This window comes from Microcaecilia unicolor, chromosome 1 (assembly GCF_901765095.1).
Source record: "Microcaecilia unicolor chromosome 1, aMicUni1.1, whole genome shotgun sequence".
NCBI lineage: Eukaryota > Metazoa > Chordata > Amphibia > Gymnophiona > Siphonopidae > Microcaecilia > Microcaecilia unicolor.
The window spans coordinates 627515986-627542671 of record NC_044031.1 but is presented as its reverse complement, the minus strand read 5'-3'; the positions used below and the strand labels follow the sequence as shown (position 1 = coordinate 627542671).

Below are 26686 nucleotides of genomic sequence, written 5' to 3'. Positions count from 1 at the left end.
CTTTAGTTTTACGGTGAATAAAATGTTTAATTTTTATGTACTGGAAACTCTCTCTGTCCATTAGCCCATATTCCTCTTTCAATGCTTCAAACACAATACAATACATTCCCCCTCTTCCCAGATCTGCCCCAATTCCCGAAGGGATGATGCTGCCCACCTTTGGTATGTATAGTCCATTTTACCTGGGGGAAAGCTCAAGGCATACATGATAGGGGTTGATAAATGATACCTCCGATCAGGAAACATATTTGCTCTTCATTTTGGCCATGCCCCCAACACCACTCCCATCTGTCCTCCTAATCTGGGGAGCAGCCCCCGCAACAGTGGTAACGGAAGCCAGGGGACCGCCCAAAGGGGAGTATCTCCCAACATATGTTGGTTAATGTATGTCCATAGTCTAAAGAGCTCCTTCTGCCATATAGCCAATGTTTGAAATAGGGCTGCCCTATAATACAATATGAAGTTTGGAACCCCCATACCACCATCCTGTCTAGATTGGTAAAGGATATTCCTGTTTACTCTTGGGGGGTCTCTTGCGCCAGATGAATGCAAAGACTTTTCTATTATGTGACACTTCATGGATTGGCAGGGCCATGAATAAATACAACTTAGGCAACAATGTCATCTTCACCGCTGCTATCCTACCCACCCAGGATAGCCGAAGGCCTCCCCTCCTCTCCAACTCCGAGAATAGCTCCTTCAGTTTAGGGGAAAGTTTTCTCGAAATATATCACTAACATTTGACGTCAGATTAACCCCCAGATACCTAATGTACTGGTGGGGATCCATTTAAATGGGAAGATAGTTTTCAATGATAATTGCAACTCTGATGATAGCTGAACAGGCATTAGCTCCGATTTCTGTATATTAATTTTTCAAGCCTGCTATTTCACTACACGATGCTAAGATATCCATAACTGCAGGTGATGGTTTAGATAGGGTAAGGAGTACATCATCAGCAAACAACATAATCCTAGTTTCTTGTTGCCCTACACGTATTCCCTGCACTAGAGGGGATTCCCGAATGAGTATGGCTAAGGGCTCCATGGAAAGCGCAAATAAAAGCGGTGAAAGTGCATAGCCTTGCCGTGTACCTCGGAACAATTCAAAGGGTGAGATATTGGTGTTATTAATTTTTAATTGAGCCAATGGCTGCCTGTATAGTGCTTGAACCCACTGCATAAAGTGCCCCATGAATCCCAGCTTCTCCATAAGTGTGAAAAGATTTGTCCAGAGGACTCTATCGAAGGCCTTCTCTGCATCCAGAGATAGGAAGATCGCAGGCCCACCAAGGAGCTGCCTCCAAGTTATGAATCTGCTGCAGTTTCCCCTCCATATAGTAGGCCAATGCAAACGGGTGCTGCCGATATTTAACTCCCTTTTCTCGGCGGTATCTAGTAAACCCCCGCAGTTCTGACCAACATTTTAGAGTTGTGGGGGCCAAGTCTTTATATATTTCTATTGGAAATGTGTCCCACTGCAGGGGAGCGGATTTGCGCACCTTTATCAAGAACATCTCTTTAGTTTTATATTCCGAAAAGCAGGCTATGTCTCTGGGAATATTTGCTCTCAGGCGGGTAGCCACTCTATGCGCCCGCTCAATTTTAATTGATTCCGGGGTTACCTCCTGGTCCTCTGTCGATAACAGCATGCTTGCTATTTGCTGGGTCACTAGCTCACAGTTTACATAGTCCACCTGCTCTAGTATTCCTCTGATACGGATATTCATTCTATGACCGCGGTTTTCCAGGTCTTCCACTTTATCTAATAGGAACACACAGAGGGCCTGTTGTTCTGCCATAGATGTTTCGAGAGTAGTCATAGCTTCTTGTTGATCCTCCACCCTATTGTCCACATCCTCCAGGCGGTGGCCCAGTTCCAAGATTTCACCTCGAAGGTCCGTTGCCAGCGCCGAGAGATCCTCACATACCCCTTTAATATCGGTTCAAATCTCTTCCAACAGGGCACGAAAATCACAGATATTAAATTCGCCATCCTCCATTACTCCCTCCTGTGTTAGCTCGTCCACCCCGTCCACAGCAGTGATTATTGGCCTGCAACCACCGCCATCTTGTTTGCAGGAGCTCGTGGTAGATAAGCAAACTCTTTTAATGATTTGCATGATGGAATTAGTACTTTCCCGGCCATATAGCAGATCAATAAATCATTCGCAATCAGATAGCCTAATTTAACCGGGGATGTTGCTCGTTTGGCTGGCTACAGGCAACATTTTTCCCGCGGGGCAAGCAGAGCTACTCGATCATACCTCCACTGCTGGACATGACGTCACCGCTCTCAGCTTTCCTAATTTCTTAAACATTTGCTCATCTGTTTGTTCTGTCCTGGCGGACAGTAGTACAGCCATACCAGTATACTCTTTCCCTTCACACATGAAATTTCTATCCACAAGGATTCCATACTGTTTCATGTAGAATATTTATTTTGTTTGACTCAATTCTCTCTTTAAAATATAGCACAACCCCTCCCCCCCCCCCCACACACAAATTGTACCCTGCTAACATAGTGTCTCATTGATTGCCCTCCTTCCACCAGGTGTATGAAATGCCTATTATATCTACCTCTTTATTTAGTGCTATATATTCCAATTCTCCTATCTTATTTTTTGAGGCTTCTAGCCTTTGCATATAGACACTTCAAATTGCCTTTTTTCCTTGCATCTACAGGCTGCTTTGAAGTTAACGGGGATAATTTGTATCCTTTACTCTGTTCTCCCATTAAACACTCTTGACTTTCTTTCATCAAGTGAGGGCATGAGGTGGGGGATAAGAGTGCGCAGACAAGCGAGGGCATGAGGTGGGGGCTAAGAGTGCGAAGACAAGCGAGGGCGTGAGGTGGGGGGGCAAGAGTGCACAGACAAGCGAGGACGTGAGGTGGGGGATAGGAGTGCGCAGACAAGCGAGGACGTGAGGTGGGGGATAGGAGTGCGCAGACAAGCGAGGACGTGAGGTGGGGGATAAGAGTGCGCAGACAAGCGAGGGCGAGAGGTAGGGGATAAGAGTGCGCAGACAAGCGAGGGCAAGAGGTGGGGGATAAGAGTGCGCAGACGAGCGAGGGCAAGAGGTGGGGGATAACAGTGCACAGACAAGCGAGGGCAAGAGGTGGGGGATAAGAGTGCGCAGACAAGCGAGGGCATGAGAAGGGGATAAGAGTGCACAGACAGGCGAGGGCATGAGGAGGGGATAAGAGTGCGCAGACAAGCAAGGGCATGAGGAGGTGATAAGAGTGCGCAGACAAGCGAGGGCAAGAGGTGGGGGATAAGAGTGCACAGACAAGCGAGGGCAAGAGGTGGGGGATAAGAGTGCGCAGACAAGCAAGGGCATGAGGAGGGGATAAGAGTGCGCAGACAAGCGAGGGCATGAGGAGGGGGATAAGAGCGCATAGACAAGTGAGGGCACGAGGGGTGGAGACAAAAGTGTGCAGAGATGTTAGGGCATAAAGGGGGATGGACAAGAGTACACAGACAAGTGAAGGCATGAAGAAGGGGGACAAGGGTGCACAAGTAAGAGCATGGCAAGTGAGGTCATGGTGGAGAAGAGTGCACAAGTAAGGGGATGGAAGGGCGGGCGGGCGGGCAAGTGAGAGCTTGAGGGGATGGCAAGAATGAGCAAGTAAGAGGATGGGAAGGGGCAGACAAGTGAGGGCATGGGAAGAGCCAACAGCAAGTAAGGAAATGGGGTAAGAAAAGTGTTAAGCGGACATATTTTTATGGTGGGGAGGGGAGGAGTCCAAGATGGCGGAAGGTTGTCGCTGCAGTGAGTGCTGAATTGCTAGCTGGTGCCATTCTGATTCCCTTTTCTTCTATTTCTCCTCATTATGCCTCATACTAAAAAGAAGGGGGTTGTTAAGGCTGTGTCCTCAGCTGTTGAGGTTCCCCCTAACCAGTGGCGAATCAGCAGCTCTGCAATTGAGCCCTTAAAAGGTACTTACTGTAAGCAGAGGCTCTGCGTTGAACGGCAGAGGAGTGTCCCCAGCTACAAACGTACTGCCGTGTCCAGCAGTCAGATTGGAGACTCCTAAAGGTGCCACTTTTATCGCAGATTCGGCATTAGAAATGCCTTGTGATGACGGGGCCCCAGGATTTTGACTTCCAGGTGAGACGAGAGCGGAATATTTGCCCCCAAGGCGGTTTCTTTGGATCTTATCTGGAAAGCCATTCGAGATTTTAGTGTAATTTTAACAAAAACACTTCGGAGGTAAAGCTCTAAATTAGATATGAATAAAAATTTGGAAAAAATAAACCTGGATTTTTCTGGACAAAATTAATCAAGTCCAGACTGACGTTAAAGGCCTACAAAAATTTAAAGCTGCTGCGGTGGTGGACAGATTGATGGTTCAATGTAAATTATAAATAGAAAATCAGAATAGGAGGTTTAATCTCTGAATTCTGAATTTTCCTGACCATGACACCTTTGGACTTAAGAAATATTTAATTGATGTTTTGAAATTTTCCCCTGATGCTTTTCCTCCTATAAATAAGATTTTCTATTTGCCAGTTTTCTCTAAAAATAGCCAAAGTGAAAGAGCGGATTTAATTCCTAAGCAATCTTTAGACTTGAACAATATTTCAACTACCCTTGAAGAATCTGTCAACAAAATATCTCAGAACGACTTTAAATAAACAAGGGAATTAGTTTGCTTTTTGTTTTATTGAAGCTACAAGGGATAGACTGTTACATGTTTTACTTTGTATTTTGCTCCCCTTTTTGTGACTCATTTCTGGATTCTCTTCCCCCTTTTGGTATGTGGTCTAAGGAAGAGTAAAATTTATTTCCTTGTTGATTTGTTATTTCTTTGTATGTTAAGCTCTGTATTTCTTGAACAAGTGTTAATTTTGTGTATTACTTTTTAAATTGAATAAATAAAACTTAAAATAAAAAAATAAGAGGGTTAATTGAAGGGACTTAATGAGGTGCAGAATGTGAATGTAGGGACTGGAGGGATTCAGTGAAGATCAGTATCTAGAAGAGATTGTCTCTGCTGAAATTCATTTTTCTTCATGGAAAGGGTGGTGAATTCACAGAACAAGCCTCCCAGTGGAAGTGGTGGAGATGAAAACAGTAACTGAATTCAAGAGAGCTTGGGACACGTACACAGGATTTTGTAAAGGAGCGATAAGGAGAGTAGAGGGCGTGGATGGGCAGACTGAATAGGCCACATGGTCTTTATCTGCTTACATTTTTCTCTGTTTTTACCTCCCAGATCCCTTCTCTTTCCCCAGCACTAACCCCAAGGATCCCTTTCTCCCAGAAAAATTAGCTAAAGGAAATTTTTTTAATGCGCTAATATAAATATTTAAAAATATGCAACAAGAACCATGGGCTATGAATAGAGTCATGAAACTAGCAGGTAGCACCATTTAAGATAAAATGAAAGAAAATACTGGAAATAGCTGCTGGAAATGTGTTGAAAGAAGTTAACAGATGGGTTTAGAAAGCGTTTGGCTAAGGAAGGTCAATAAGCAATTTTAGTCAGAAAAACCTGGGGAAGGCATACTTAGCAGCAAAAAAAAAAAAAATCTACTGTTCTTGTCAGGTACTTGTGATGTGGATTTGGCCAGGGTTGGAGGCAGGGTGGTGGCTCTTTGGTTTGAAAAGGAGTGACATATTCTGAGAAGACACTGGAGCAACCTCCACAGAGGTAAAGAGAAAAGAAGAAAGTAGATTAAACAAGCACAAGGGGGCTTGTGCTGATGGCAGAATGAGCAGAGAGTACATTCCACAGTCCCTGATCAGCACAACAATGTGTAAACTGCAACTAAGGAGAATGGGAATGGCACAATCACTTATGTGGTCAAAGCAGGAAAGAAAAAAAACAATCCATTCCTAACACTACAGAGAAGTCATACCCTGCAGATAAGACAGAGACTGATGGATTCGCCAACAATTCACTAAAGTTGAGACTTTTCATTCCGACCTTCGAGATTTCTGCAATGAAGGAGGTATTACAACAACTTTTGTTACAAATTCAATACTTTGGATATATGTTTAGTTTTCGAAGGGCAACCTTCGAAAGCTAATCAAGAAATGTATTATGTCCAATAAAAAAGGTATCATCTTATTTTATTTTCCATGTTTTATTTTGTTTGATTTCTATTCATTACCTTTAAGAGTGGACTAACACGGCTACCACACCTCTCTACTTAAGATGGAAGATATATGTTTAGAAATTGCTAACGAGGAGTCACAGCTTGTTTCCTCTGTAAATCATAGGGTAGAGCAGATGAATGACTGACTTTGGTAAGGGTAGACAATGTGGCTGCCCTGGTCCAGACTGAAGTTCACAGTTCCTATAAGAGATACCTGAAAGGAAGACCATGCTTTTATTTTTATTCTGTTTTTGGAGCTGGGTCTCTTTCTAAAAGTTTATTCTGTCTGCTGATTTGGCTGAGGTCATCTTCAAAAATATGTTACCTGATGTGTACTATATTTATTGTTACCATTTCATCATCATTGGTGAGATACTGCATATTCTTTATTCCCCTATTGTTGTGTTCTCTATCATGGCTACACTGTTCAGGAGGGTTTTCTGGGTGCTTTGGTCTTTTTCTAATTTGGCATGTATGTATGCATGAGAGAGGATCTGGTAAGTCAAACTGATACTGAGGCAACAGTTATCTTCCACCTCACCCGAATAGAACTGCCTCAGTTCATAAGATTGTTATAATATTTGTGTACAAATAAAGCAGTGTATAGTCAAGCCAGCGAACAGCAGCCTCATCAGCTCTATGAAGTACTGCCAAAACACCATTAAGCTGGGTCAACGCAGAAGAATCAACATGAGGTACTGCCTGTACTTCTCTGCAAATGCATAAGTCGCTATTTGCCATTCTTAACCTCTGCTATGGCCCTGTCCTGTGCATAAGTCATTGAATAGTAAGCTCGTCCACATGGGATGAATTAATCACAGGCACCAACTTCTATTCCTCTCACCACTCAGCCAACATGCACACTAGAAATTAGTTGTGATTCGGTACTGTGCGCTCTCCAAACCCCATAGTGGAAGTGATCCAATTTCTGACTTTCCTAAAAATTCATAGAGTTGGAATAAAACAGCCTTTTCCATTATTTTAGCAGGACCATGTACATCTGAAACTGGACAATAGTTATTATTATTTATTACATTTGTACCCCGCGCTTTCCCGCATATTGCAAGCTCAATGCGGCTTACATAGTTAATACAATTACAATAGCATAGTCTAAGTAATTATGTAATCTCTTTGATACATTGTTTCCATCCCTGTATTATCTCTGTGATACTTTGTAAGCTGCATTGAACCTGCTATTGAGCAGGGTATAAATGCCACAAATAAATAAATAAATTAGAGGAGAATATTATAAGCAGTGAAAGTGTGGTTTTGAGAATAAGTTGAGTATGTAAAGGCAACAAAGGTAGGATTAGGATAAGCAAAAGGAAGAGAGATTGGGAGATGTGAGGAGAGGAAGGATGGAGTGGGAAAGATAAAGGGCAAAGGATGGAAAGGAAAAAGATAAAGGCATAAAGAGCTTGAGAGATAGTCTAAGGTATAGTAAACGTCAGGTTCAGGATTAAGAGGAAGGGTTTAAAAGTTAAGTAGAGTTCTTTTTCTTGGATGTAAAGTTGAAGATGGCAGTTCTAAAATGTTTTACTCTGGGAGGTGGAGGCAACCTGGGGTCTGATAGGGAATCAAATGGGAGAGGGAGGCCCCTTTCTCCACCCCCAATCCTTGTACAGGAAGGGTATGGTCCCCTTCGTCCTGCTGTCCTCACCGGCAGCTACCTGTACAAGGAGGGATACAGGCCCCTTCCTCTTCATCCTCTGCTCTGGGGGGGGGGGGGGGGGGGGTTACAAGCCTCTTCCTCTCCCAGTACCTGTACAGAGCGGGACGGGATACGAGCCCCTACCTCTTCCCTTTCTCTCTCCCTAGTACCTGCACAAAGCGGGAACGGCCCCCTCAGACGCGACAAGCAGCCGAAAGATACGAAGTAGCAGCTCCACTGGCAGCTTTTCTCTCCAGGGTCCCCACGAAGCACCGCTGGACACTTCCTGGCCTCTCCTCGCATCCTGCTGCTCCGGGGCCGACTCTCACGCTCTGGGCTCCCGCTCCGCACCACCAGCAGCATATCCGCGTCCGTCTCCTGCACCCTGTACCCCAGGCCCGGGGCAGAACGATGAACCCGCCGCCGCTTCCTATTAACGCACTTCCCAGGACCCGAATGCCTGAGGCGGCCCTTCTCCATCAGCTCACTGTGTGATCCAACTTGCTCTGAACTCAAACTCTGCCCCCTTTGTATTTCCACTTTCCCAGCCTTACTTCATCCTGTTTCTGTGTTCCAAACCTCACTCTAAACTCAAACTCTGCCCCTTTCGAATTCCACTCTCTCTGCCTTATTTCTTCCTGTTTCTGTATTCCAAGCCTTGTTCTGAATTCAAACTCTGCCCCTTTTAATTCCCACTCCCCCTGCCTTACTTGTTCTTCCTGTTTTTGTTCCAAGTCTCGTTCTGAACTCAAACTCTGCCCCTTTCAATGCCCATTCTCCCTGCCTTTAATCCAATGAGGTCCTTGATTTAGTCTAGGCTAGCTGTTTCTGTGCTCCAAGTTTCAGCCCCTTTCAATTCTCACTCTCCCTGCCTTACTACTTCCTGTTTCTGTGTTCCAAGCCTCGTTCTGAACTCAAACTCTGCCCCAAGGAAGCTGTTCCAATCCATCCCTGCTTTACTACTTCCTGTGTCTGTGTTACAAGCCTCGTTCTGAATTCAAACTCTGCCCTCTTTCAATTTCTACTTTTCCAGTCTTAATGTCCACACTCCCTGCCCGTTTCTTCCTTTTTCTATTCCCACTATCCCTGTCTTAATTCTGCCCGTTTCTGCGTTCCTAGCCTTACTGTAAACTCAGACTTTGTCCTTAGTTTTTCTTTATTCCAAAGCTCTAGATTTTCCTAAATTCCGAACTTTGCTTCCCGCATTTTCTGTATTTGAAGACATTGCTGGCACATCTATGACATTGGATGCTTAAAGATGACGTAATACTGCATGGTGGGCCAGAGAGTTAAGGTGTCACTGTGAGTATAATGTTTCAGGTTCCTTTTTCTTTTTTTTATATACAATTTTTATTAAATACTTTCAATCCAATCAATTTTCTTTTTTTGTTACAATAAATGTTTATAACATAATGTAACAAAATATTGATGAAATTAGATTTATCTTTGCTTTGATACATTTTTTTATTCTGGAAAAGCCTGGTATTATTTGAAACAGAATCTTGAAGGGGATGCAATACTCATAGACCTCTCATATCAGGCAGATTTTACATGCAGGTTTTGTTAGTTGGTCACGTTAGTTATTATTTTATTAAATTTAAAATATGTTTATCTTTGCATGAATGTTTATACATGACTGTACGTTTGTGTAATGTAACTGATTGCATCAATATTTTGTTACATTTTTATTGAAATTTTTGTAGCATAGAGTACTACTACTGTTACAGCAACAACAAAAAAGAACATCAAATGTACAATCATGTGTATACATTTATGCAAAAATAAACATATTTTGGTTTTACTAAGTGACGGCAGATAAAGACCTGAATGGTCCATCTAGTCTGCCCAACAGTCACATTCATTATTAATTAAAGATTCAAATCAACAATGAATGTGATCTTATATGGTCTTTCTTTGATGTTTCTGGGATATAGACTGTAAAGTTCCGCCCAGCTCTGTTCTTATGTTCCAACTAACATAGTAATATAGTAGATGACAGCAGAAAAAGACCTGCACGGTCCATCCAGTCTGCTCAACAAGATAACTCATATTTGCTACTTTTTGTGTATACCCTACTTTGATTTGTACCTGTGCTCTTCAGGGCACAGACTGTATAAGTCTGCCCAGCACTATCCCCGCCTCCCAACCACCAGCCCCGCCTACCAACCACCGGCTCTGGCACAGACCGTATAAGTCTGCCCAGCACTATCCCCGCCTCCCAACCACCAGCCCCGCCTCCCAACCACCGGCTCTGGCACAGACCGTACAAGTCTGCCCAGCACTACTGGAGTTACCGTCAAAGCCCACTCCAGCCTAGCCAAATCCATCTTGTCATTTGCAGGATAAAGACCGTAAAAGTCTTCCTGGCACCATCCTGATTCCAAATTACTGGAGTTTTTGTCAAAGCTCTCTGCAGCCCATCGTAAACTGGATCACGGTATGCTGGACTCGGACCTTACAAGCCAGCCCAGCACCGGCCTTAGTTGATGCAGCCAGAGTCGCCATCAAAGCACCACTTTAAACACATATGCAACCCTTTAAGTTTTGTGTTTTATATCATTCATTTTCTAATTTGAGATCCACCACCCTCTCCGTGAAAAAGAATTTTCTGACATTACTCCTAAGGCTACCACCCCACAGCCTCAATTCTTGTCCTCTAGTTTTATCACTTTCTTTTCTCTGGAAAATATTTTTCATATTAATACCTTTCAAGTATTTAAACATCTATAATCATATCTCCCCTAGGGTATACATATTAAGATCATATGTCCTTTGGAGAAAGTGTCATCATTCTTGTTGCCTTCTCTGGACCACTTCAAGACTTCTTACATCTTTAGCAAGATATGACCTCCAAAGCTGAACACAATACCCCAGGTGGGGCCTCACCAATGATTTGTACAGGGGCATCAACACCTCCTCTTTCTCTCTATGGCCTAGCATCATTCTGGCTATGGCCACTGCCTTGTCACATTGTTTCGTCGCCTTCAGATCCTCTTGATACTAACACCCCAAGGTCCCTCTCCCTGACTGTGCATATCAGCCTCTCACCACCTAGCACATATGTCTCCCTTGGATTTCTACTCCCTAAGTGCATCACTTTGCACTTCTTAGCATTGAATTTAAATTGCCAAATATTAGACCATTCTTCTAACTTCTGCAGATCCTTTTCATATTTTCAATTCCCTAAAGAGTGTCTACTCTGTTACAAATCTTGGTATCGTCCACAAAAAGGCAGACCTTACCTTCTAAACCTCTAGCAATGTCGCTCACAAATATATTGAACAGAATCAGCCCTAACACTGATCCTTGAGGCACCCCAATACTCACCTTTCCTTCCTCCAAGTGAATTCTATTAACCACCACCATGTGGCATCTGTCTGTCATCCAGCTCCTATCCAGTTCACCACTTTCACACTTATTTTCGAAAGAGAAGGGCGCCCATCTTCTGACACAAATCGGGAGATGGGCGTCCTCTCAGGGTCGCCCAAATCAGCATAATTGAAAGCCGATTTTGGGCGTCCTCAACTGCTTTCCATCGCGGGGACGACCAAAGTTCCCAGAGGCGTGTCGGCAGTGTACTGAAGGCAGGACTGGGGCGTGGTTAACAGATGGGCGTCCTCGGCCAATAATGGAAAAAAGAAGGGTTTTCCTGACGAGCATTTGGCCGACTTTACTTGGTCCTTTGTTTTCAGGACCAAGTCTCGAAAAGGTGCCCGAACTGACCAGATGACCACCAGAGGGAATCAGGGATGACCTCCCCTTACTCCCCCACTGGTCACCAACTCCCTAGCATACAAAAAACAAAATTTTTTAAACATTTTTTCCAGTCTCTTTGCCAGCCTCAAATGTCATACCCAGCTCCATCATAGCAGTATGCAGGTCCCTGGAGCAGTTTTTAGTGGGTGCAGTGCACTTCAGGCAGGCGGACCCAGGCCCATACCCCCCCTACCTGTTACACTTGTGCTGGTAAATGGGAGCCCTCCAAAACCTACCAAAAACCCACTGTACCCACATGTATGTGCCCCCCTTCATCCCTAAGGGCTATGGTAGTGGTGTACAGTTGTGGGGAGTGGGATTTGGGTTGGGGGGTCAGCACCCAAGGTGAGGGATCTATGTACCTGGGAGCAATTTGTGAAGTTCACTGCAGTGCCCCCTAGGGTGCCCGGTTGGTGTCCTGGCATGGAAGGGGGACCAGTGCACTACAAATGCTGGCTCCTCCCACGACCAAATGCCTTGGATTTGGTCGTTTTTGAGATGGGTGTCCTCGATTTCCATTATCGCTGAAAACCGGGGATGACCATCTCTAAGGTCGACCTAAATGTTGAGATTTGGGCGTCTCCGACCGTATTATCGAAACAAAAGATGGACGTCCATCTTGTTTCGATAATACGGGTAGCCCCGCCCCTTCGTGGCGCCAACCTTAGAGATGGGTGCCCTTAGAGATGGTCGTCCCCGTTCAATTATGCCCCTCGTAGTATCCTAACTTCAGCCTGTCAAGTTTATTCAAGAGCCTCCTGTGAGGAACCGTGTCAAAGGGTTTGCTGAAATCTAAGTAGATTACATCTAGCGCACGTCCATGATCCAATTCTGTGGTCACCCAGTCAAAGAATTCAATCAGATTCGTTTGGCACAATTTACCTTTGGTAAAACCATGTTGTCTCGGATCTTGTAACCTATTGGATTTCAGGAAATTGACTATCCTTTCTTTCAGCATTGCTTCCATTACTTTTCCAAAAACTAAAGTGAGGCTTACCGGCCTGTAGTTTCCAGCTCCTTCTCTGTCACCATTTTTGTAAAGAGGGACTATATGCACTCTTCTCCAATCCCAAGGAACTTCCCCCATCTCCAAGGATTTCTTTAAGAGGACCCACCAAACCTCTCTGAGTATCCCTCAATATCCTAGGATGGATCCTGTTTGGTCCCATGGCTTTGTCCACCTTCAATTTTAATAAAGTATACAACTAACAATTGACCAACTTAAAAATATTTGCTGGTAAAATCTGCCCAATATGAGATGCTCCATGGGTACTGTATCCTCTTCAAGATTCTGTTTCAAATAATACCAAGATTTTTTCATAGTAAAAAATCATCAAAGCAAAAATAATCTGTTGATGTAATGTTTTTGAGTATGACCATCTAATGTTACAAATTGACAAATAAAGTTTACATTTAGGAATTATAATGCAATTTTGAAAAAAGTTTGCACTTAGAAATTGTAATGCTTAGTTTGTAATAAAAGGATTCCATATTTCCTGAAATATTTTGATGTTATCTTTTAACAAAAATGTCAGTTTTTCCAGTTTAACTGTATCCCATACTTGTAACCATTCATTCTGAATGGGAGCTCATCCACATTTCCAGTGTTCTTGTTCTGCCCTCTCAACTGGACTAGCATGCAGTTTAAACTAGAGTATAGAAAACATCGTTACGATAACTCAGAACTCTTGAACTAAAATTTTCTTTAATGCAGTTATCAAACAAGGAAAAATAACTTAGTTCAGATATGCTAGACAAGAGTTTTTGCCTTGCAGAGTTGGAGTCTTTTCTCAACTAGCTCTCCATGCAAAAGAGGCTGGGAGAATGGCAGCAATATGCTGAGTAGTGATGCTGTTTATACTTTTACACTGATGAAATTTTGATGAAGTCACAGAATCTTGAAAAGATCATGCAGCAGAACACAGCATAGGCAGTGTCAGTTTACAGAGGAGATATGCTGCAGACTAACTCTTACACACCCGATGAAGGGAAGGAGGGGGGGGGGGGGGTAACTTGCCAACATCCGCAGAGAACAAGGTAAGCCCATAGAAAGAGTCTCATAAAACACAGGGAACTGGACATGTGCTCTGAAAGAGCCTATTACAGGGAACTACAGAGATCTGTAGTTTTACTGTGTATCCTATCATCTGCCTCCACGCAAATAGAGGGCAGAACAGTTCTGCTATTACTCACTTCAATGATAAATAAAGAGACTGAACCAATAAATAATGCTTTTATTGGATAGACAAGGGATAATCTCAGACCATGCACCAATGAGTCTTATCCTAAAAGGATTAAAAGAAAAGAACTCTAGACTGTGAAGTATGAAGGGACAATTACGGAACAATGCAGAATTCACAAATCTGCTAAAAAAGTGGCAAGAATACTTGACGTCTATCTGTCTAAATTGCTTATAACCCACCTATAACCTAGATGGTTCACAATAGGTAACAAATACATAATCATAAAAAACAAACACATAGCAGCAAAAAAAATAACAAGTGCTATAAATCCCTTGATATTTTTTCATGTACATTATGGGAAGTAGGAAAGGCTGTACTAAGAGGTCATATATCATCTCTTGCTAACTTTATTTAAAAAAAAACAGACAAAAAACCTCAAGCGCTACACACCCAACTAGAAAAATAAGAGAAACATAAATTAAATCCATCAAATGAGATATATTTAAAAAATTAGTAAAGTCAAGAGTGAATTAAATAAACTAGACAGTACTCAATTTTCGTTCTAAATCTCACAAAAAGATCATGCTATGAACATGCCAACAAATGACAGAGTTTTGTGAGACGACATATAGTATCCAATAGAGACCATTGTGTCAGATTGCTTACACTGTCAATAAGAAAAATAGAAGTGACAAAGAGGACATATCCCACCCCCATCTTGTTCCTTCCCAAAAATGAATCAGTGTTAGTGAAGGAGTGGAGTGGAGGAGTAGCAGTACCTGAGAACCAGGAGAACTGCTTGGGATTCCTACTGCAGCTCCTTGAGACTCTAGGCAAGTCACTTAGGTGTCCTTTTAAAAAGGCGTGCTAGTGTTTTTAGCATGTGCTAATGATTAACGCGTGCTTATTTTTAGTGCACACTTAAAACGCTTGCGCGCCTTTGTAAAAGGACCCCTTAACCCTCCACTGCTTCAAGTACAAAATAAGTTCCTCACATATAAAATGTAAACTTGCTTTGATTTTAACCACAGAAAGGCAGCATATCAAAATCCTTCCCTTTTCCCTGTTCCAGGAAGCCCACTGTCCACCCTGCAATAGCCACTAATACTGATCAGAACCAGTCTACACGTACTCCACTAATACTGAACAGAACCAGTAGTGACCCCCCTCCCAATAGACACATACCCTCATTGTTTTGGGTGCCACAGGCTTCATTAAAAAGAATTGTCGAGGTCACGTGACGCCATGGTGCGGGGCTGACGCTGGAAAGCTAAGCTCCACGCACACTCACCCGAAAATCAGATAATTAGACTTACCCAAGGAGCGAAACGCCACAATTTCAATCATAAAAGGTGGGAAAGCGACTGGCGAGTAGAGATTGAGCGAAGAAACCGAGAATGGCAGCGAAATCAGTGAGAAAAGAACGAGACAAATCGAAACCGCCAGAAACCAAGATGGCCGACCAGCGAGATCCCGGCGAATTAGCGGTGGGATCCGCATGGCTGACGGAGATCACGGCCGAGGTTACAGCAGCGGTTGAGGCCGCGTTGGACAAAAAGCTTCAGCAATTGCTCGATCGGGCGGAGGAGGCTCATGAGCGTATAGACAGTATAAATATGGAGCTAGATGAAGGTTTGCAGCGGATTTCAGAGATGGAGGAGACGGTGGAGGCACAGAAGGAGATCAACAAGAAACTGGAGAAGAAAGTACAGGATCTGGAGACAAAGATTGATGATTTGGAAAATAGGAGCCGGCGAAATAACCTCCGTTTGGTTGGTTTACCAGAATCGCTTCTAGATAAAGATTTGCCTACCTTTTTGGAGGATTGGCTGCCGAAAACATTACATATAGAGGACAAACTACAGAGTTTTTGTATTGAACGAGCCCATAGAGTTGGGCCTCCGAGACAGCCTGAGAACAGGCCGCGAGTAGTCATACTAAAAGCTCTGAACTTTCGGCATAAACAACATATTCTGGAAGCGATAAGAGGAGGCAAAACTCTCACCTACCAAGACAAGAAGATCCTTTGTTTTCAGGATTATTCTCAGCAGGTGCAGGCGAGGAGGAAGTCCTTTGCACCTTTATGTACGGACCTTTTCAATAAAAAAATAAAATTTGCGCTCTTGTATCCGGCTAAGTTACGTCTCACGATCAATGGAGTCACTAAATTTTTGGACACTGTTGAAGCAGCTAAAGCATACATTCAACAACATGGCGGTGAATAGACCCTCAAAGGGGAAGGATATAACTACAGAAGCATCTGAGGGAGCTCCACAAGACAGGGGCTTATTTGAAACTAATTTGCTATGGGAAATCACCCCCGGAAAACTTATGGATTTCTCAAAGATTGAACATTGAAGGATGGAAAAGAGATTTAGTTAAGTCCTGATCAATGCTTGAACATATGGGATAGTGGGGATGATATAATACATATATACAACAGAGGAATCAGACATGGACTGTGGAATATAATGTTGAATTACAAGGGTCGTATGAGCATGGAGAGGCGGAATGCAAAATAAGGCTGAAAGAATACACAGAACTGAATTACAGCACAGTATGCTGAACCATTGCCAGGATGTGGTGAAAGAAGATGATCAAAGACTGGTATACGAAAAGTGATGTGTAAATTTGTGAATATGTTGGTGGTTAAGACTGGGAAGAGTTAGAGGGGTAAATAATAACGGCAGGGTGAGTGTAGGGGTTAATAAGTGACTAGTTCTTGGAACAGGAGGGAGGGAGGGAGGGAGGATTTGAAGGATGGGAGCTTGGGGGGAGAGAGGGGGGGGGTGAGAGATAGGGGGTTATATAAAATTAGGTTAACAGAACCTCAATCAGACATATGGAGTCAGAAGAGAAATATGAGTGAGTTGAATGAGGAGTGGCTGCGTACACAAACAGCAGGAGTGGTGCTGCTGGGACACCATGACTGCTCTTATGTGAATGTGGAACATTGGTTGCTGCATAAGCGAGACTTAGGAGACTGATGGGATTAAGGATATACTCTTGGAATGTGGGGGGTATTTCATCTCCCATTAAGAGAAAGAAAATCTTACATAGTCTCAAAAAGAAAAGAGCGGATATAGCACTTCTCCAGGAGACACATTTATCGTCTCAGGAGCACCTTAAGCTTAAAACCTGGTGGGTGGGAACAGTACTGGAGACCCCAGCGGTGGGGAAGAAGGCTGGGGTAGTGATATTGTTCCATAAATCACTCCAGGTTGAGGTGGGGCAGATGTGTATTGATTCTGAAGGGAGATATATTCTGGCACAGGTCAAGGTGAATAACACCACCTACCTTATTAGTAACATATATGCCCCTAATGTGTACAGTAAGAAATTCTTCCACTCTCTCATAAGTAAGATACAGCAATTTAATGTTTCGAAGAAGATAATTGGGGGTGATTTCAATATGGTAGCTGATCCCACCATGGATAAATCACACCATATAGCAGGTGCGATGGGAGGGATAGATAAAGGTATCAATTTGATGTGTGGGGCTCTGGGAGTGGTTGATGTGTGGCGGGTTCTTAACCCTAATACTAAAGATTATACGCACTATTCTAGAGCTCATCACACGCAATCGCGAATAGACTACATACTGATAGATGAAGATAGTTTTGCAGACATCTTGGAGGCAGCAATAGATCCCACGATAATTTCGGATCATGCGGCAATATCGATTGAGTTTAAAGATCTGAATGCGCAAAGTAGAGAGTTCAGATGGATATTCCCCTTAGATCTGTATTATGATCAGGATTTTAGGCAATATATTAGGAGAAAATGGGAAGAATATGCACTATATAATGATGCACACATGGATACACCAATATTGTTCTGGGAGGCTGGGAAAGCTGTGTTAAGAGGTGAGATTATAGCATACAGTGTCAGAAAGAAAAAACAGAGAGATCGAGAGATCATTAGATTGGGGGAGCAGTTGGTGCAATTGAGGAGGGCTTATGGACAAGGGGTAGCAAATCATATCCGAGAGCAACTGTTAGCCACTCAGGTAAATTTAAATGAACTGCTACATCAGCGAGCCACTAAATCTGTTGAATATTATAGATATCAATTGCATAGATTTGGGAATAAACCCGGGAAACTGATGGCAGGGCTGGTGAGGAAGGTGAAGGGGCAGAGGAGAGTGTTGGTGATCAAGACACAGAGGGGGAACCTAGTACATGATGATACAGAGATAAGAGACGTATTTAAAGATTATTATGCTAGACTATATGCCAAAAATGATGATGATGATCTAGACCCTGACATATACTTAGAAAATATCAATAAGACAAAGATCTCAGAACAACAGAAGAGGGAGCTAAATAAACCGATTGAGACTGAGGAGGTCCTTAAAGAAATTAGAGCTAGTGCCTTGCATAAAGCGGCGGGGCCAGATGGATATAGGGCTGAATTCTACAAAATTTTAATGCAGGATATAGGAGGCCCTTTAACAAAGTTCTTTAATAGATCAGTTGAATTAGGTGAACTTCCACAGTCTTTGCGATTAGCGGATATAATAGTATTTCCAAAACCTGAGAGAGATCCGACCATACCAGACTCATATAGACCAATTTCACTGATTAGTTATGAAGCCAAGCTGCTAGCTAAAATTCTGGCCTCAAGATTGGCAAAAGTATTACCAAGCATAGTGGCGACCCCTCAGGTGGGATTTATACAGGGGAGACAGAGTGGGAAAAATATTAGACTGATACTGGCATCAATAGAGAACGTACGCAGAGAGGGAGGAGATTCCTTATTGATTAGTTTCGACGCCGAAAAGGCGTTTGATCGAGTAGAGTGGGAGTTCTTGTTTGCTTCATTAAGAGCGTATGGATTTGAAGGTTACTTCACACAAGCAATCTCTATATTATATAAGAATCCTATGGCGAGAGTGATGGTTAACGGAGCGTACTCTCGAAATTTTGTAATTAATAGAGGTACCAGACAGGGATGCCCTCTGTCTCCCTTACTGTTTGCTATTACGCTAGACCCGTTGATTCGGGAAATCATAAGTAACCCTGAGATTGAAGGTATAAAACTGGGAACCAGAGAATTTAAGATATCGGCGTTTGCCGATGACATTTTGGTTCACCTAGCTAAACCGGAGAGATCGCTACCGGTATTGATGGAGGTTTTTGAAGAATATGGGGCCTTTTCGGGATTTAAATTGAATTTTCAAAAGTCAGAGGGATTGCCCACAACCAATCTGGTAAAGAAGAAATGGAAGGGCAGGTTCCCATTGAGATGGGCGAACAAGGAATTTAAATACTTAGGCATAATACTAACAAGTGATATGAGTAGCTTATATAGACAGAATATAGACCAGTTACTGCAATATACGCGACATAAATTAGCAATATGGGAGGGACTGCCCTTAACTTTAAGTGGGCGAGTGGGTTTGTTTACAATGATACTTTTCCCAAAGTGGCTGTATGTATTAAGACAATTGCCACTAGTCATACAGACTAAAGATATAAAGAAGATCCGTGGAATGTTGACTAGATTCTGTTGGAGTGGGAAAAAGGCTAAAGTTAAATTGGAATATCTCTATGGGAAAAAAACAGAGGGGGGACTGGGGCTGCCTGACATTAAACAGTATAATTGGGCTTGTCTAGCTAGACACTTAGCAGATTGGATTATGGAAACAGAAGAGCATACGGAATGGAATATTGAGAGTGCATTGTTTAGACCATATCACCCTTATTATATGATGCATGTAGAGAGTAAAATGATACCAAAGGAATGGAAACATCATATCTTATTGGACCCAATGAGAAGTATATGGCAGTACATATTGAGGAGATTAAATAAAAACCCACGATGTACGGATCTCCTCCCACTAGTAGGGAATGGAGCATTCGGACCGGGGAATAATTGTCCGAAATTTGTCAAGTGGGCACAGGAGGGAGTGGTACTAGTGGCAGATGTTATGCAAGATACGGGAAAGATTGTATCAAGAGAGGCTTTAGAGGACATGGTGGGGGCAGAGAATGTGACATGGTATGCTTACTGCCAGATCCACAGTTATATTGAGAAACTACATAGGGGAAAATGTGATAGAGGGATATATGAGCTGCTGATGAATTTGTTTTTGCCTAAGGGAAGAGAACAGACTACGGTGTCCATACTATATAAACAGTTAAATTTGATAGCCAAGCATCGTAGTTATGAAGCAGTGGCAAGACGATGGTCTGAGGATTTAAAGGTAGAGATCAGCAGTGGAGATATAGTCCAATCTCTAAAGGAGATAGTACATAAAGTGGAGAGTGCCAGATATAGGGAGATACAATTTAGAATTGTTCTGAGGGCATATATGTCTCCCATACAGGCCTATTACGCAGGTAGATTGCAAGAAACACATTGTAGTAAATGTCATTTTCAGAGAGCAACACTATATCACATGTTTTGGGGATGTCCGGTCATACAAGATTTTTGGGGCCCAGTGCTGGAATATTGTGAGGCCATGCTACACAGGAAGCTTCGGTTAGAGTCTAAAACTGTTGTGCTTGGATTAAGGGGAAGAGGGTCAATACTACGACATAAAGAAAACCTATTTATTTATAAGGTACTAATGGTTGGGAAACAATGTATATTACAACACTGGACACAAGACATAGGGCCCTCCTTCTGGCAATGGAGGAGCTCGCTTCATTCCTTGGTGCGAATGGAAGCACGTGCTATGACTAGTAGCCCTAGAAGTAGACAACGATTTTGGGAAGTCTGGGAACCATACGTACAGGCTCTATCCAGCAGAGCTCGCAGTTTATTGGTGAACACACTCATGGGAGAGGAAGGTAGGGGAAGATAAATGGCTTTATATGTTTAATGGTTAACGCTAATATAGAATTACATGGTATAGGAATAGGGGGGGAGGGGAGGGGGGGGAAGGGGAGGAAAGGAACCTTTAATGAAACCTTTTGATGACACTCTAGATTCGATTATGATAAGGAATAAACGGGGGGGGGGGGGGGAAACAGACAAAGACTTGTATTAGATAAATGTTTATTGACAATATTTACAATTGACAGTAACATCAATAGAATAATTTTTTCTCTTCTAAAATAATACAGAATAGGGATTGGGGGGAGGGAGGGACAATGTTATATGACAAAATTGATGGCTATATGTAATGATACATGTTTTCAGTGATGTTCCACTGAGTTTTATACAAATGTTTTGAGACTGCCATGTTCAGGTGGATTTGTACTTTTGGAATGGTCATCAATAAAAAACTGTTAAACATAAAAAGAATTGTCAAGCACACCTGAATAAATTGCCTATATGTGTAATATCACATGAACTCCAGAAAGAAACTCCCTTAGCCACAATAGCAGTAAATTTGGGAGACTGAGATCATAATCCACACTGCTTGACTTAGGTATGAAGTCCATTACTCTTATGCTATGCACAAAATAACCCACGTGGAGACATTGCCTCAACAGAAACCTAATAAAGATTCTGCATCTTCAGCTCCTAAACACCTTCCCCACTAACATCTCTAATACCGAGGCAGAACCAGTACCGACTCTAACAGAGACAACCCAAAAGAGATACTGCACCTTCAGCTCTGCAAACACCTTCCCCACTAACATCTCTAATAACGAGACAGAACTGGTACCAACCCCAACAGAGACAGAACCAAACAGAGATCCTGCACATTTCCCACTAACATCTCTAATAAACAGAATCAGTACCTTCCCCAACAGAAACAATCCAACAGAAATCCTGTACCTCCTGCTAAATTTAACACCTTCCCCACTAACATCTCTAATAAACAGAACCAGTACCAACCCCAACAGAAACAATCCAACAGAAATCCTGTACCTCCCGCTAAATTTAACACCTTTCCCACTATCATCTCTAATAAACAGAACCAGTACCAACCCCAACAGAAACAATCCAACAGAAATCCTGTACCTCCCGCTAAATTTAACACCTTTCCCACTATCATCTCTAATAAACAGAACCAGTACCAACCCCAACAGAGACAGAACCCAGCAGAAATCCTGCACCTCCAGCTAAAACACCTTCCCCACTAACATCTCTAATAAAGATACTGAATAGAACCAATACTGAGCCTCGTGGCTGTACTGAATGGGATGAATCCCAATGAAGGTCCTGCGCCTCAAGTTCTTCAAACACCTTCCCCAGAAATGCCACTAAATAAATGTACTAAACAGAAGTAGTACTAATCCCCAGTAGGTTGACATTAATTTCTCTCTTCTGGGTATAAAGAAAATTCAAAATACAAGTAAAGTATGATTTAGCACATGGTTCTGTTAGCCACTGCACTTCATCCCTCTAAAGAAACCCTTTGAGCCCCATTGAATTAACTAACAACCCCAGGGGCTGCTTTCTGGACCGCCTACTGGTTCAGTTTTTTTGGGGCACTCCACCCTAGGGTTTAGTGAGAACTGCCGGGAAGTAGAGCTTGCACACATTCAGACTGAAGAAACAAGAAAGTGATATCAATTGAACCACAAGTGCAGCTAATCTCTGGTTATTTATGTGAAAGTTTTGCCTAGTGAGGCCAGCATGGAATCTTGCTGCTCTTTGGGGTTCTGCATAGAATTTTGCTGCTTTTTGGGGTTCTTCCTGGAATCTTGCTGCTCTTTGGGGTTCTGTATAGAATCTTGCTGCTCTTTGGGGTTCTGTATGGAATCTTGCTGCTTTTTGAGATTCTGCATGGAATCTTGCTACTGTCATGGGGTATCTGCAATATAAGCTTTGAAAAGTCCCAGTTCAACACTCAGGTTGCTCTTTTCCAGTTCTTGCACACACTTCCATGAGGAAGTCACCAGACCTTCCCCCAATGACACAGTTCATTCTCAAAAACAAAAAAGAAAGAAAGAAATTTCCCAAAACACTGCCTTATTTTCAGTAGCAATTTATTCATGCAGTACTCAGTTAAATTATTTCACCACTAGGGTGTCCTCTCTCACCATCCACCCCTTCTCCATTCCCCTTCCCTAGGAGCCCTTTTTAATGGAGAAACAGAAAACCTAATGTCTTTCTCTTGTCATTTAATGTCCTTCTCTTGTCGTTTTTGTTCTTACTCCAAACATTAAAAAGCACCAGTTCAACAAAAACACAGCCTTGTTTTTTGCCAAGGCTGTGCAGCCCTCCTCCTTCCTAGTGTTTGACATCAAACTGGAACTACCCGCAGCTGCTGTTGACCCTTTCAAACCAAAACCTTCCGGCCTTGTTTTCTGTACAGAAATAAAGCAAGCAAGATAATGTTCACAAACTTAACTTCATAGGTTCAGTAGAACTGAGGTCTCCTCCATCTCTACTGAAGTTTCATCTGGTTTAAAAGGTGTCTGTTCACAGTCCATGGGCTCAAGATCTTCCTCTTCCTGTCTCAACATCCTCCCTTCTGTGTCCGCCCCTCTATTGGGCTGGGTAGCATGCCCCCGTTTTCCAGGATCCTCTTTCCCTTGAGAGTTGTCCCTAAACTGAGGATTACTCCCCCTATCATTTTTCTTGTTTCTTAGGATAAGCTTAGGGGTCTTACAGGAATACCTTTGCTGTTCTTCTCCACATTTCTCTTTGGAATTCTGTATGGAACCTTGCTGCTCTTTGACATTCTGCCAGGTACTTGTGACCTGGCTACATTTGGAAGCAGGTACTGGGCTAGATGGACCATTACTCTGACCTGTTATGACTATTCTTATTCTTTTAGGAGGAGGAGACAGGTTGATGCAGAAAATGGACCTTGGAGTGTTTACTGATGCAGAGGTTTACAGCTGTGATCAGAGAACAGCCAACCCTTGTTACAACATGAACCTGTGGCACTGTACTTTCATTGAACTGAAGGATGAATGCAAGCCCATAATGTCTTTAATTTTAATTTTGACCATATGCAATACTTCCTCTCTAAGGCTTTGTAGCAGGACCTAACACTCCACTGATAGTATTAAATGTCGTTGTTTAACAAGCCTGTCCTGGAATACACCTTTGCTAGTCTGTTTTTCAGAATATCCACAATGAATATGTGTATGAGTGAGATTTACAAGCAATGGGAGCAATGCAAATAGTCTTGGGCATATTCATTATGGATATCCCAAAATGTAAACTAGCAGGGTGTGTCCTGCTTATGTGACTTCTGCTTTGCTGACATGACAGGTCCTTCAAGAACTGATAAGTCAATGCTAAGGATGTACTATTAAATACACGATTTAGGTTAAAGTGTTTCTTTCAAAGTCCCTGCTTTGTTCTATGCCTGTTTGAACAGAATTAGTCACTTAAAAGTTATTTCCATTTCTCTGCTCCATGGAAATAACTAGTTTCTTCTGCTATGCATTCTGTAACTAGTTTACAATTTGCTTGTCAGGTTCCCTAGGATGTTCTGCAAGTATGGAGGAATGGTGGCCCTTCCACGCTGCAATGTCTGCCATCCATATGCACTTGGCTTCATTTTACAGAGACACACTCTTTGGAAAGCTTCAACTTCCTCTGCAGTCTTTACCGCTCGAACTGAACAGATTGTCACTCGAGGAAAGGAGCAACTTGTGTCTGGCACACCCATTCTTTCTTTTAAAGCCTTTAGAAAAAGCCCGACTAGACTATGCACGCCAGTATCATGGCAGAGAAAAACTGGGATGCTGGCCTATTTTTCAACAGCATCAGTTTCTGACAACAGCAGCAGGCTCGGCTGGTATGAGAGCTTTGCTGATTCAGCTCCAGTTCACATGGCAGAGAACATGCTGACCAGTCTGCAGGAGGTGTCCGGGTTGCCATGGTGGGCAAATATTATCTGTGCCACAGTGGCACTGAGGACAGCTATTACCTTACCTCTAGCTATATATCAGATGTACATCATAGCCAAGGTGGGTTGGAAAGACACACAGAGTGAAGTGGAGGTGTCTAATGCAATTATGCACTGCTTAGTTTCAGTAGTTTGGGAACAAGGTCAGGGCCTTGCAGACTTCTATGTTCTGTGCCTTGAAAATGGCAAGGAGAAATCAAGATCAAGTATAAATATGTCGTATTGCATCATGCCTTATTCTATGAGTTTTTATCTTATTGGGCAGACTGGATGGACCATACAGGTCCGGAAATGGCAATCGCCATAACGGCAAATGTAAGCCACATTGAGCCTGCAAATAGGTGGGAAAATGTGGGATACAAATGCTACAAATAATAATAATAATCTGCTATCTTCTACTATGTTACTATGTTTGTATGGTTTTAATAGGATGATATGAAGCTGCACTCTGTTAAGATTTTCAGAGTATGAGGTAAGACGGGATGGGGAGTGGCAAATGTTACTGTATAGTTAATGTATGCCTCCTATGGTACCTTCTGTGCACCCTCGTCTTGTGCAGGATCACTTATCTGAACCTCCAGAAGGTTTGAGTCATGTGATTCTCTCCCCTCCCCACCCATATTCATCATGGATATCCCAAAAACCAGACTGGCTAAGGTGTACTCCAGCACCGGCTTAAGAAACACTGGTTTAAGACGTCTTGACTGCTGAAATCTATCAGTGGATATGGGAAGGACAAAACAGTAGAATGAGGAGCCTGACCAAAAAAGTAAAGGAGGGCAGGAGGGGGAAGAATAAGAAAAAGGATCAGGAGAGCGAAGGGGTGGGGGACAGATTGAGGTGCAGGATCAAGAGAGTGGAAAAAGGGGGCAGGTTGAGGCCTGGGATCAGTAACACGTGAGGCGTATTTTCAAAGCACTTAGCCTTCCAAAGTTCCATAGAAACCTATGGAACTTTGGAAGGCTAAGTGCTTTGAAAATGAGCCCCTAATAGTAACACAGTAAATGAAGGCAGATAAAGACCCACATTGTCCATCCAGTCTGCCTAACAAAGTGGCTAGAGCATGCAGACCCAGTCATGCTTAAACGCTGGTTGTCAAGTCTCCATCATTCCAACCATATAGGCAGCCAGACATGATGGAGTCTTGATTAGAACCATATATCATCTCAAGTGTTGCTTACAGTATTCAACTTACCAGTCAAGATGTTTTCCCTCCCCCCTGAGCTGCACAGCATCCTCACTTGCAGCACATGACAATAAAGTGATCTACAACACTGGAGTTGCTGAAGCTTCACCTGTTTTTTGCCATTTGCGGGATACAGAGTGTAGAAGTCTGTCTGGCATTGGCCTCAGTTCCCCATGCTGGATTTGGCTAATCTTGCGAAGAGGGCAGAATGAGGCGTGGAATCAGGAGACTGAAAGAGGGGGAGGCAGAGAGAACTGTAGAATCAGGAGAGTGAAGGGGGGACAGAGGAAAGGTCAGGCTCGGGAGAATGAAGGTGGGAACAAAGGAAGGAGCAGGATTGGGAGAGTGAAGGGGGACAGAGGAAGGAGTAGGACCAGGAGAGAGAAGTGGGGGGGGACAGAGGAAGGAGCAGGACCAGGAGAGTGAAGGGAGGAGGGAGAGAGGAAGGAGCAGGATCAGGAGAGTGATGGGAGGACAGAGGAAGGAGCAGAATCAGGAGAGTGAAAGATGGGGAGGCAGAGAGAGGTGTAGAATCAGAAAAGTGAAGGGGGGGGGACAGAAGAACGAGCAGAATCAGGAGCGTGAAGGGAGGACAGAGGAAGTAGCAGGATCAGGAGAGTGAAAGATGGGGAGGCAGAGAGAGGTGTAGAATCAGAAAAGTGAAGGGGGGGGACAGAAGAACGAGCAGAATCAGGAGAGTGAATGATGGGGAGGCAGAGAAAGGTGCAGAATCAAGAGAGTAAAAGGGGGGGACAGAAGAAGGAGCAGAATTAGGAGTGTGAAGGGGGACAGAGGAAGGAGCAGGATCAGGAGAGTGAAGGGATCAGAAGCGTGAAAGGGGGACAGAGGAAGGAGCAGGAGCGTGAAGAGATCAGGAGAGTGAAGAGGGACAGAGGAAGGGAAAAGATTGAGAGGGTGAAGGGAGAGTGAAAGGAGGACAGAAGAAGGATCAGGAGAGCGAAGGGGGGGGGCAAAGAAAGGGGCAGGATCAGGAAGGGGCAGACGGACGTGTGGCATCAGGAATGGAGGTAAG

The 26686-nt window shown here is 43.2% G+C and overlaps 2 protein-coding genes across 2 annotated transcripts in view; one reads left to right on the top strand and one right to left on the bottom strand.

Moving 5' to 3' along the window:
• The window catches only part of FBXL6 (F-box and leucine rich repeat protein 6), a 118459-nt gene extending 109839 nt beyond the window's left edge, over positions 1 to 8620 (bottom strand). Inside the window, 2 exon segments of the mRNA XM_030220699.1 lie at positions 7928 to 8009; positions 8012 to 8620. Coding sequence (XP_030076559.1) covers positions 7928 to 8009; positions 8012 to 8237 — 308 coding nt within the window. The 5' untranslated portion in view covers positions 8238 to 8620.
• A 389-nt stretch (positions 8621 to 9009) lies between these two features.
• The window catches only part of LOC115460410 (cytochrome c oxidase assembly protein COX18, mitochondrial-like), a 43461-nt gene continuing 25784 nt past the window's right edge, over positions 9010 to 26686 (top strand). The window contains 2 exon segments of the mRNA XM_030190189.1: positions 9010 to 9059; positions 24033 to 24528. Of these exon segments, the coding sequence (XP_030046049.1) occupies positions 9031 to 9059; positions 24033 to 24528 (525 nt within the window). The 5' untranslated portion in view covers positions 9010 to 9030.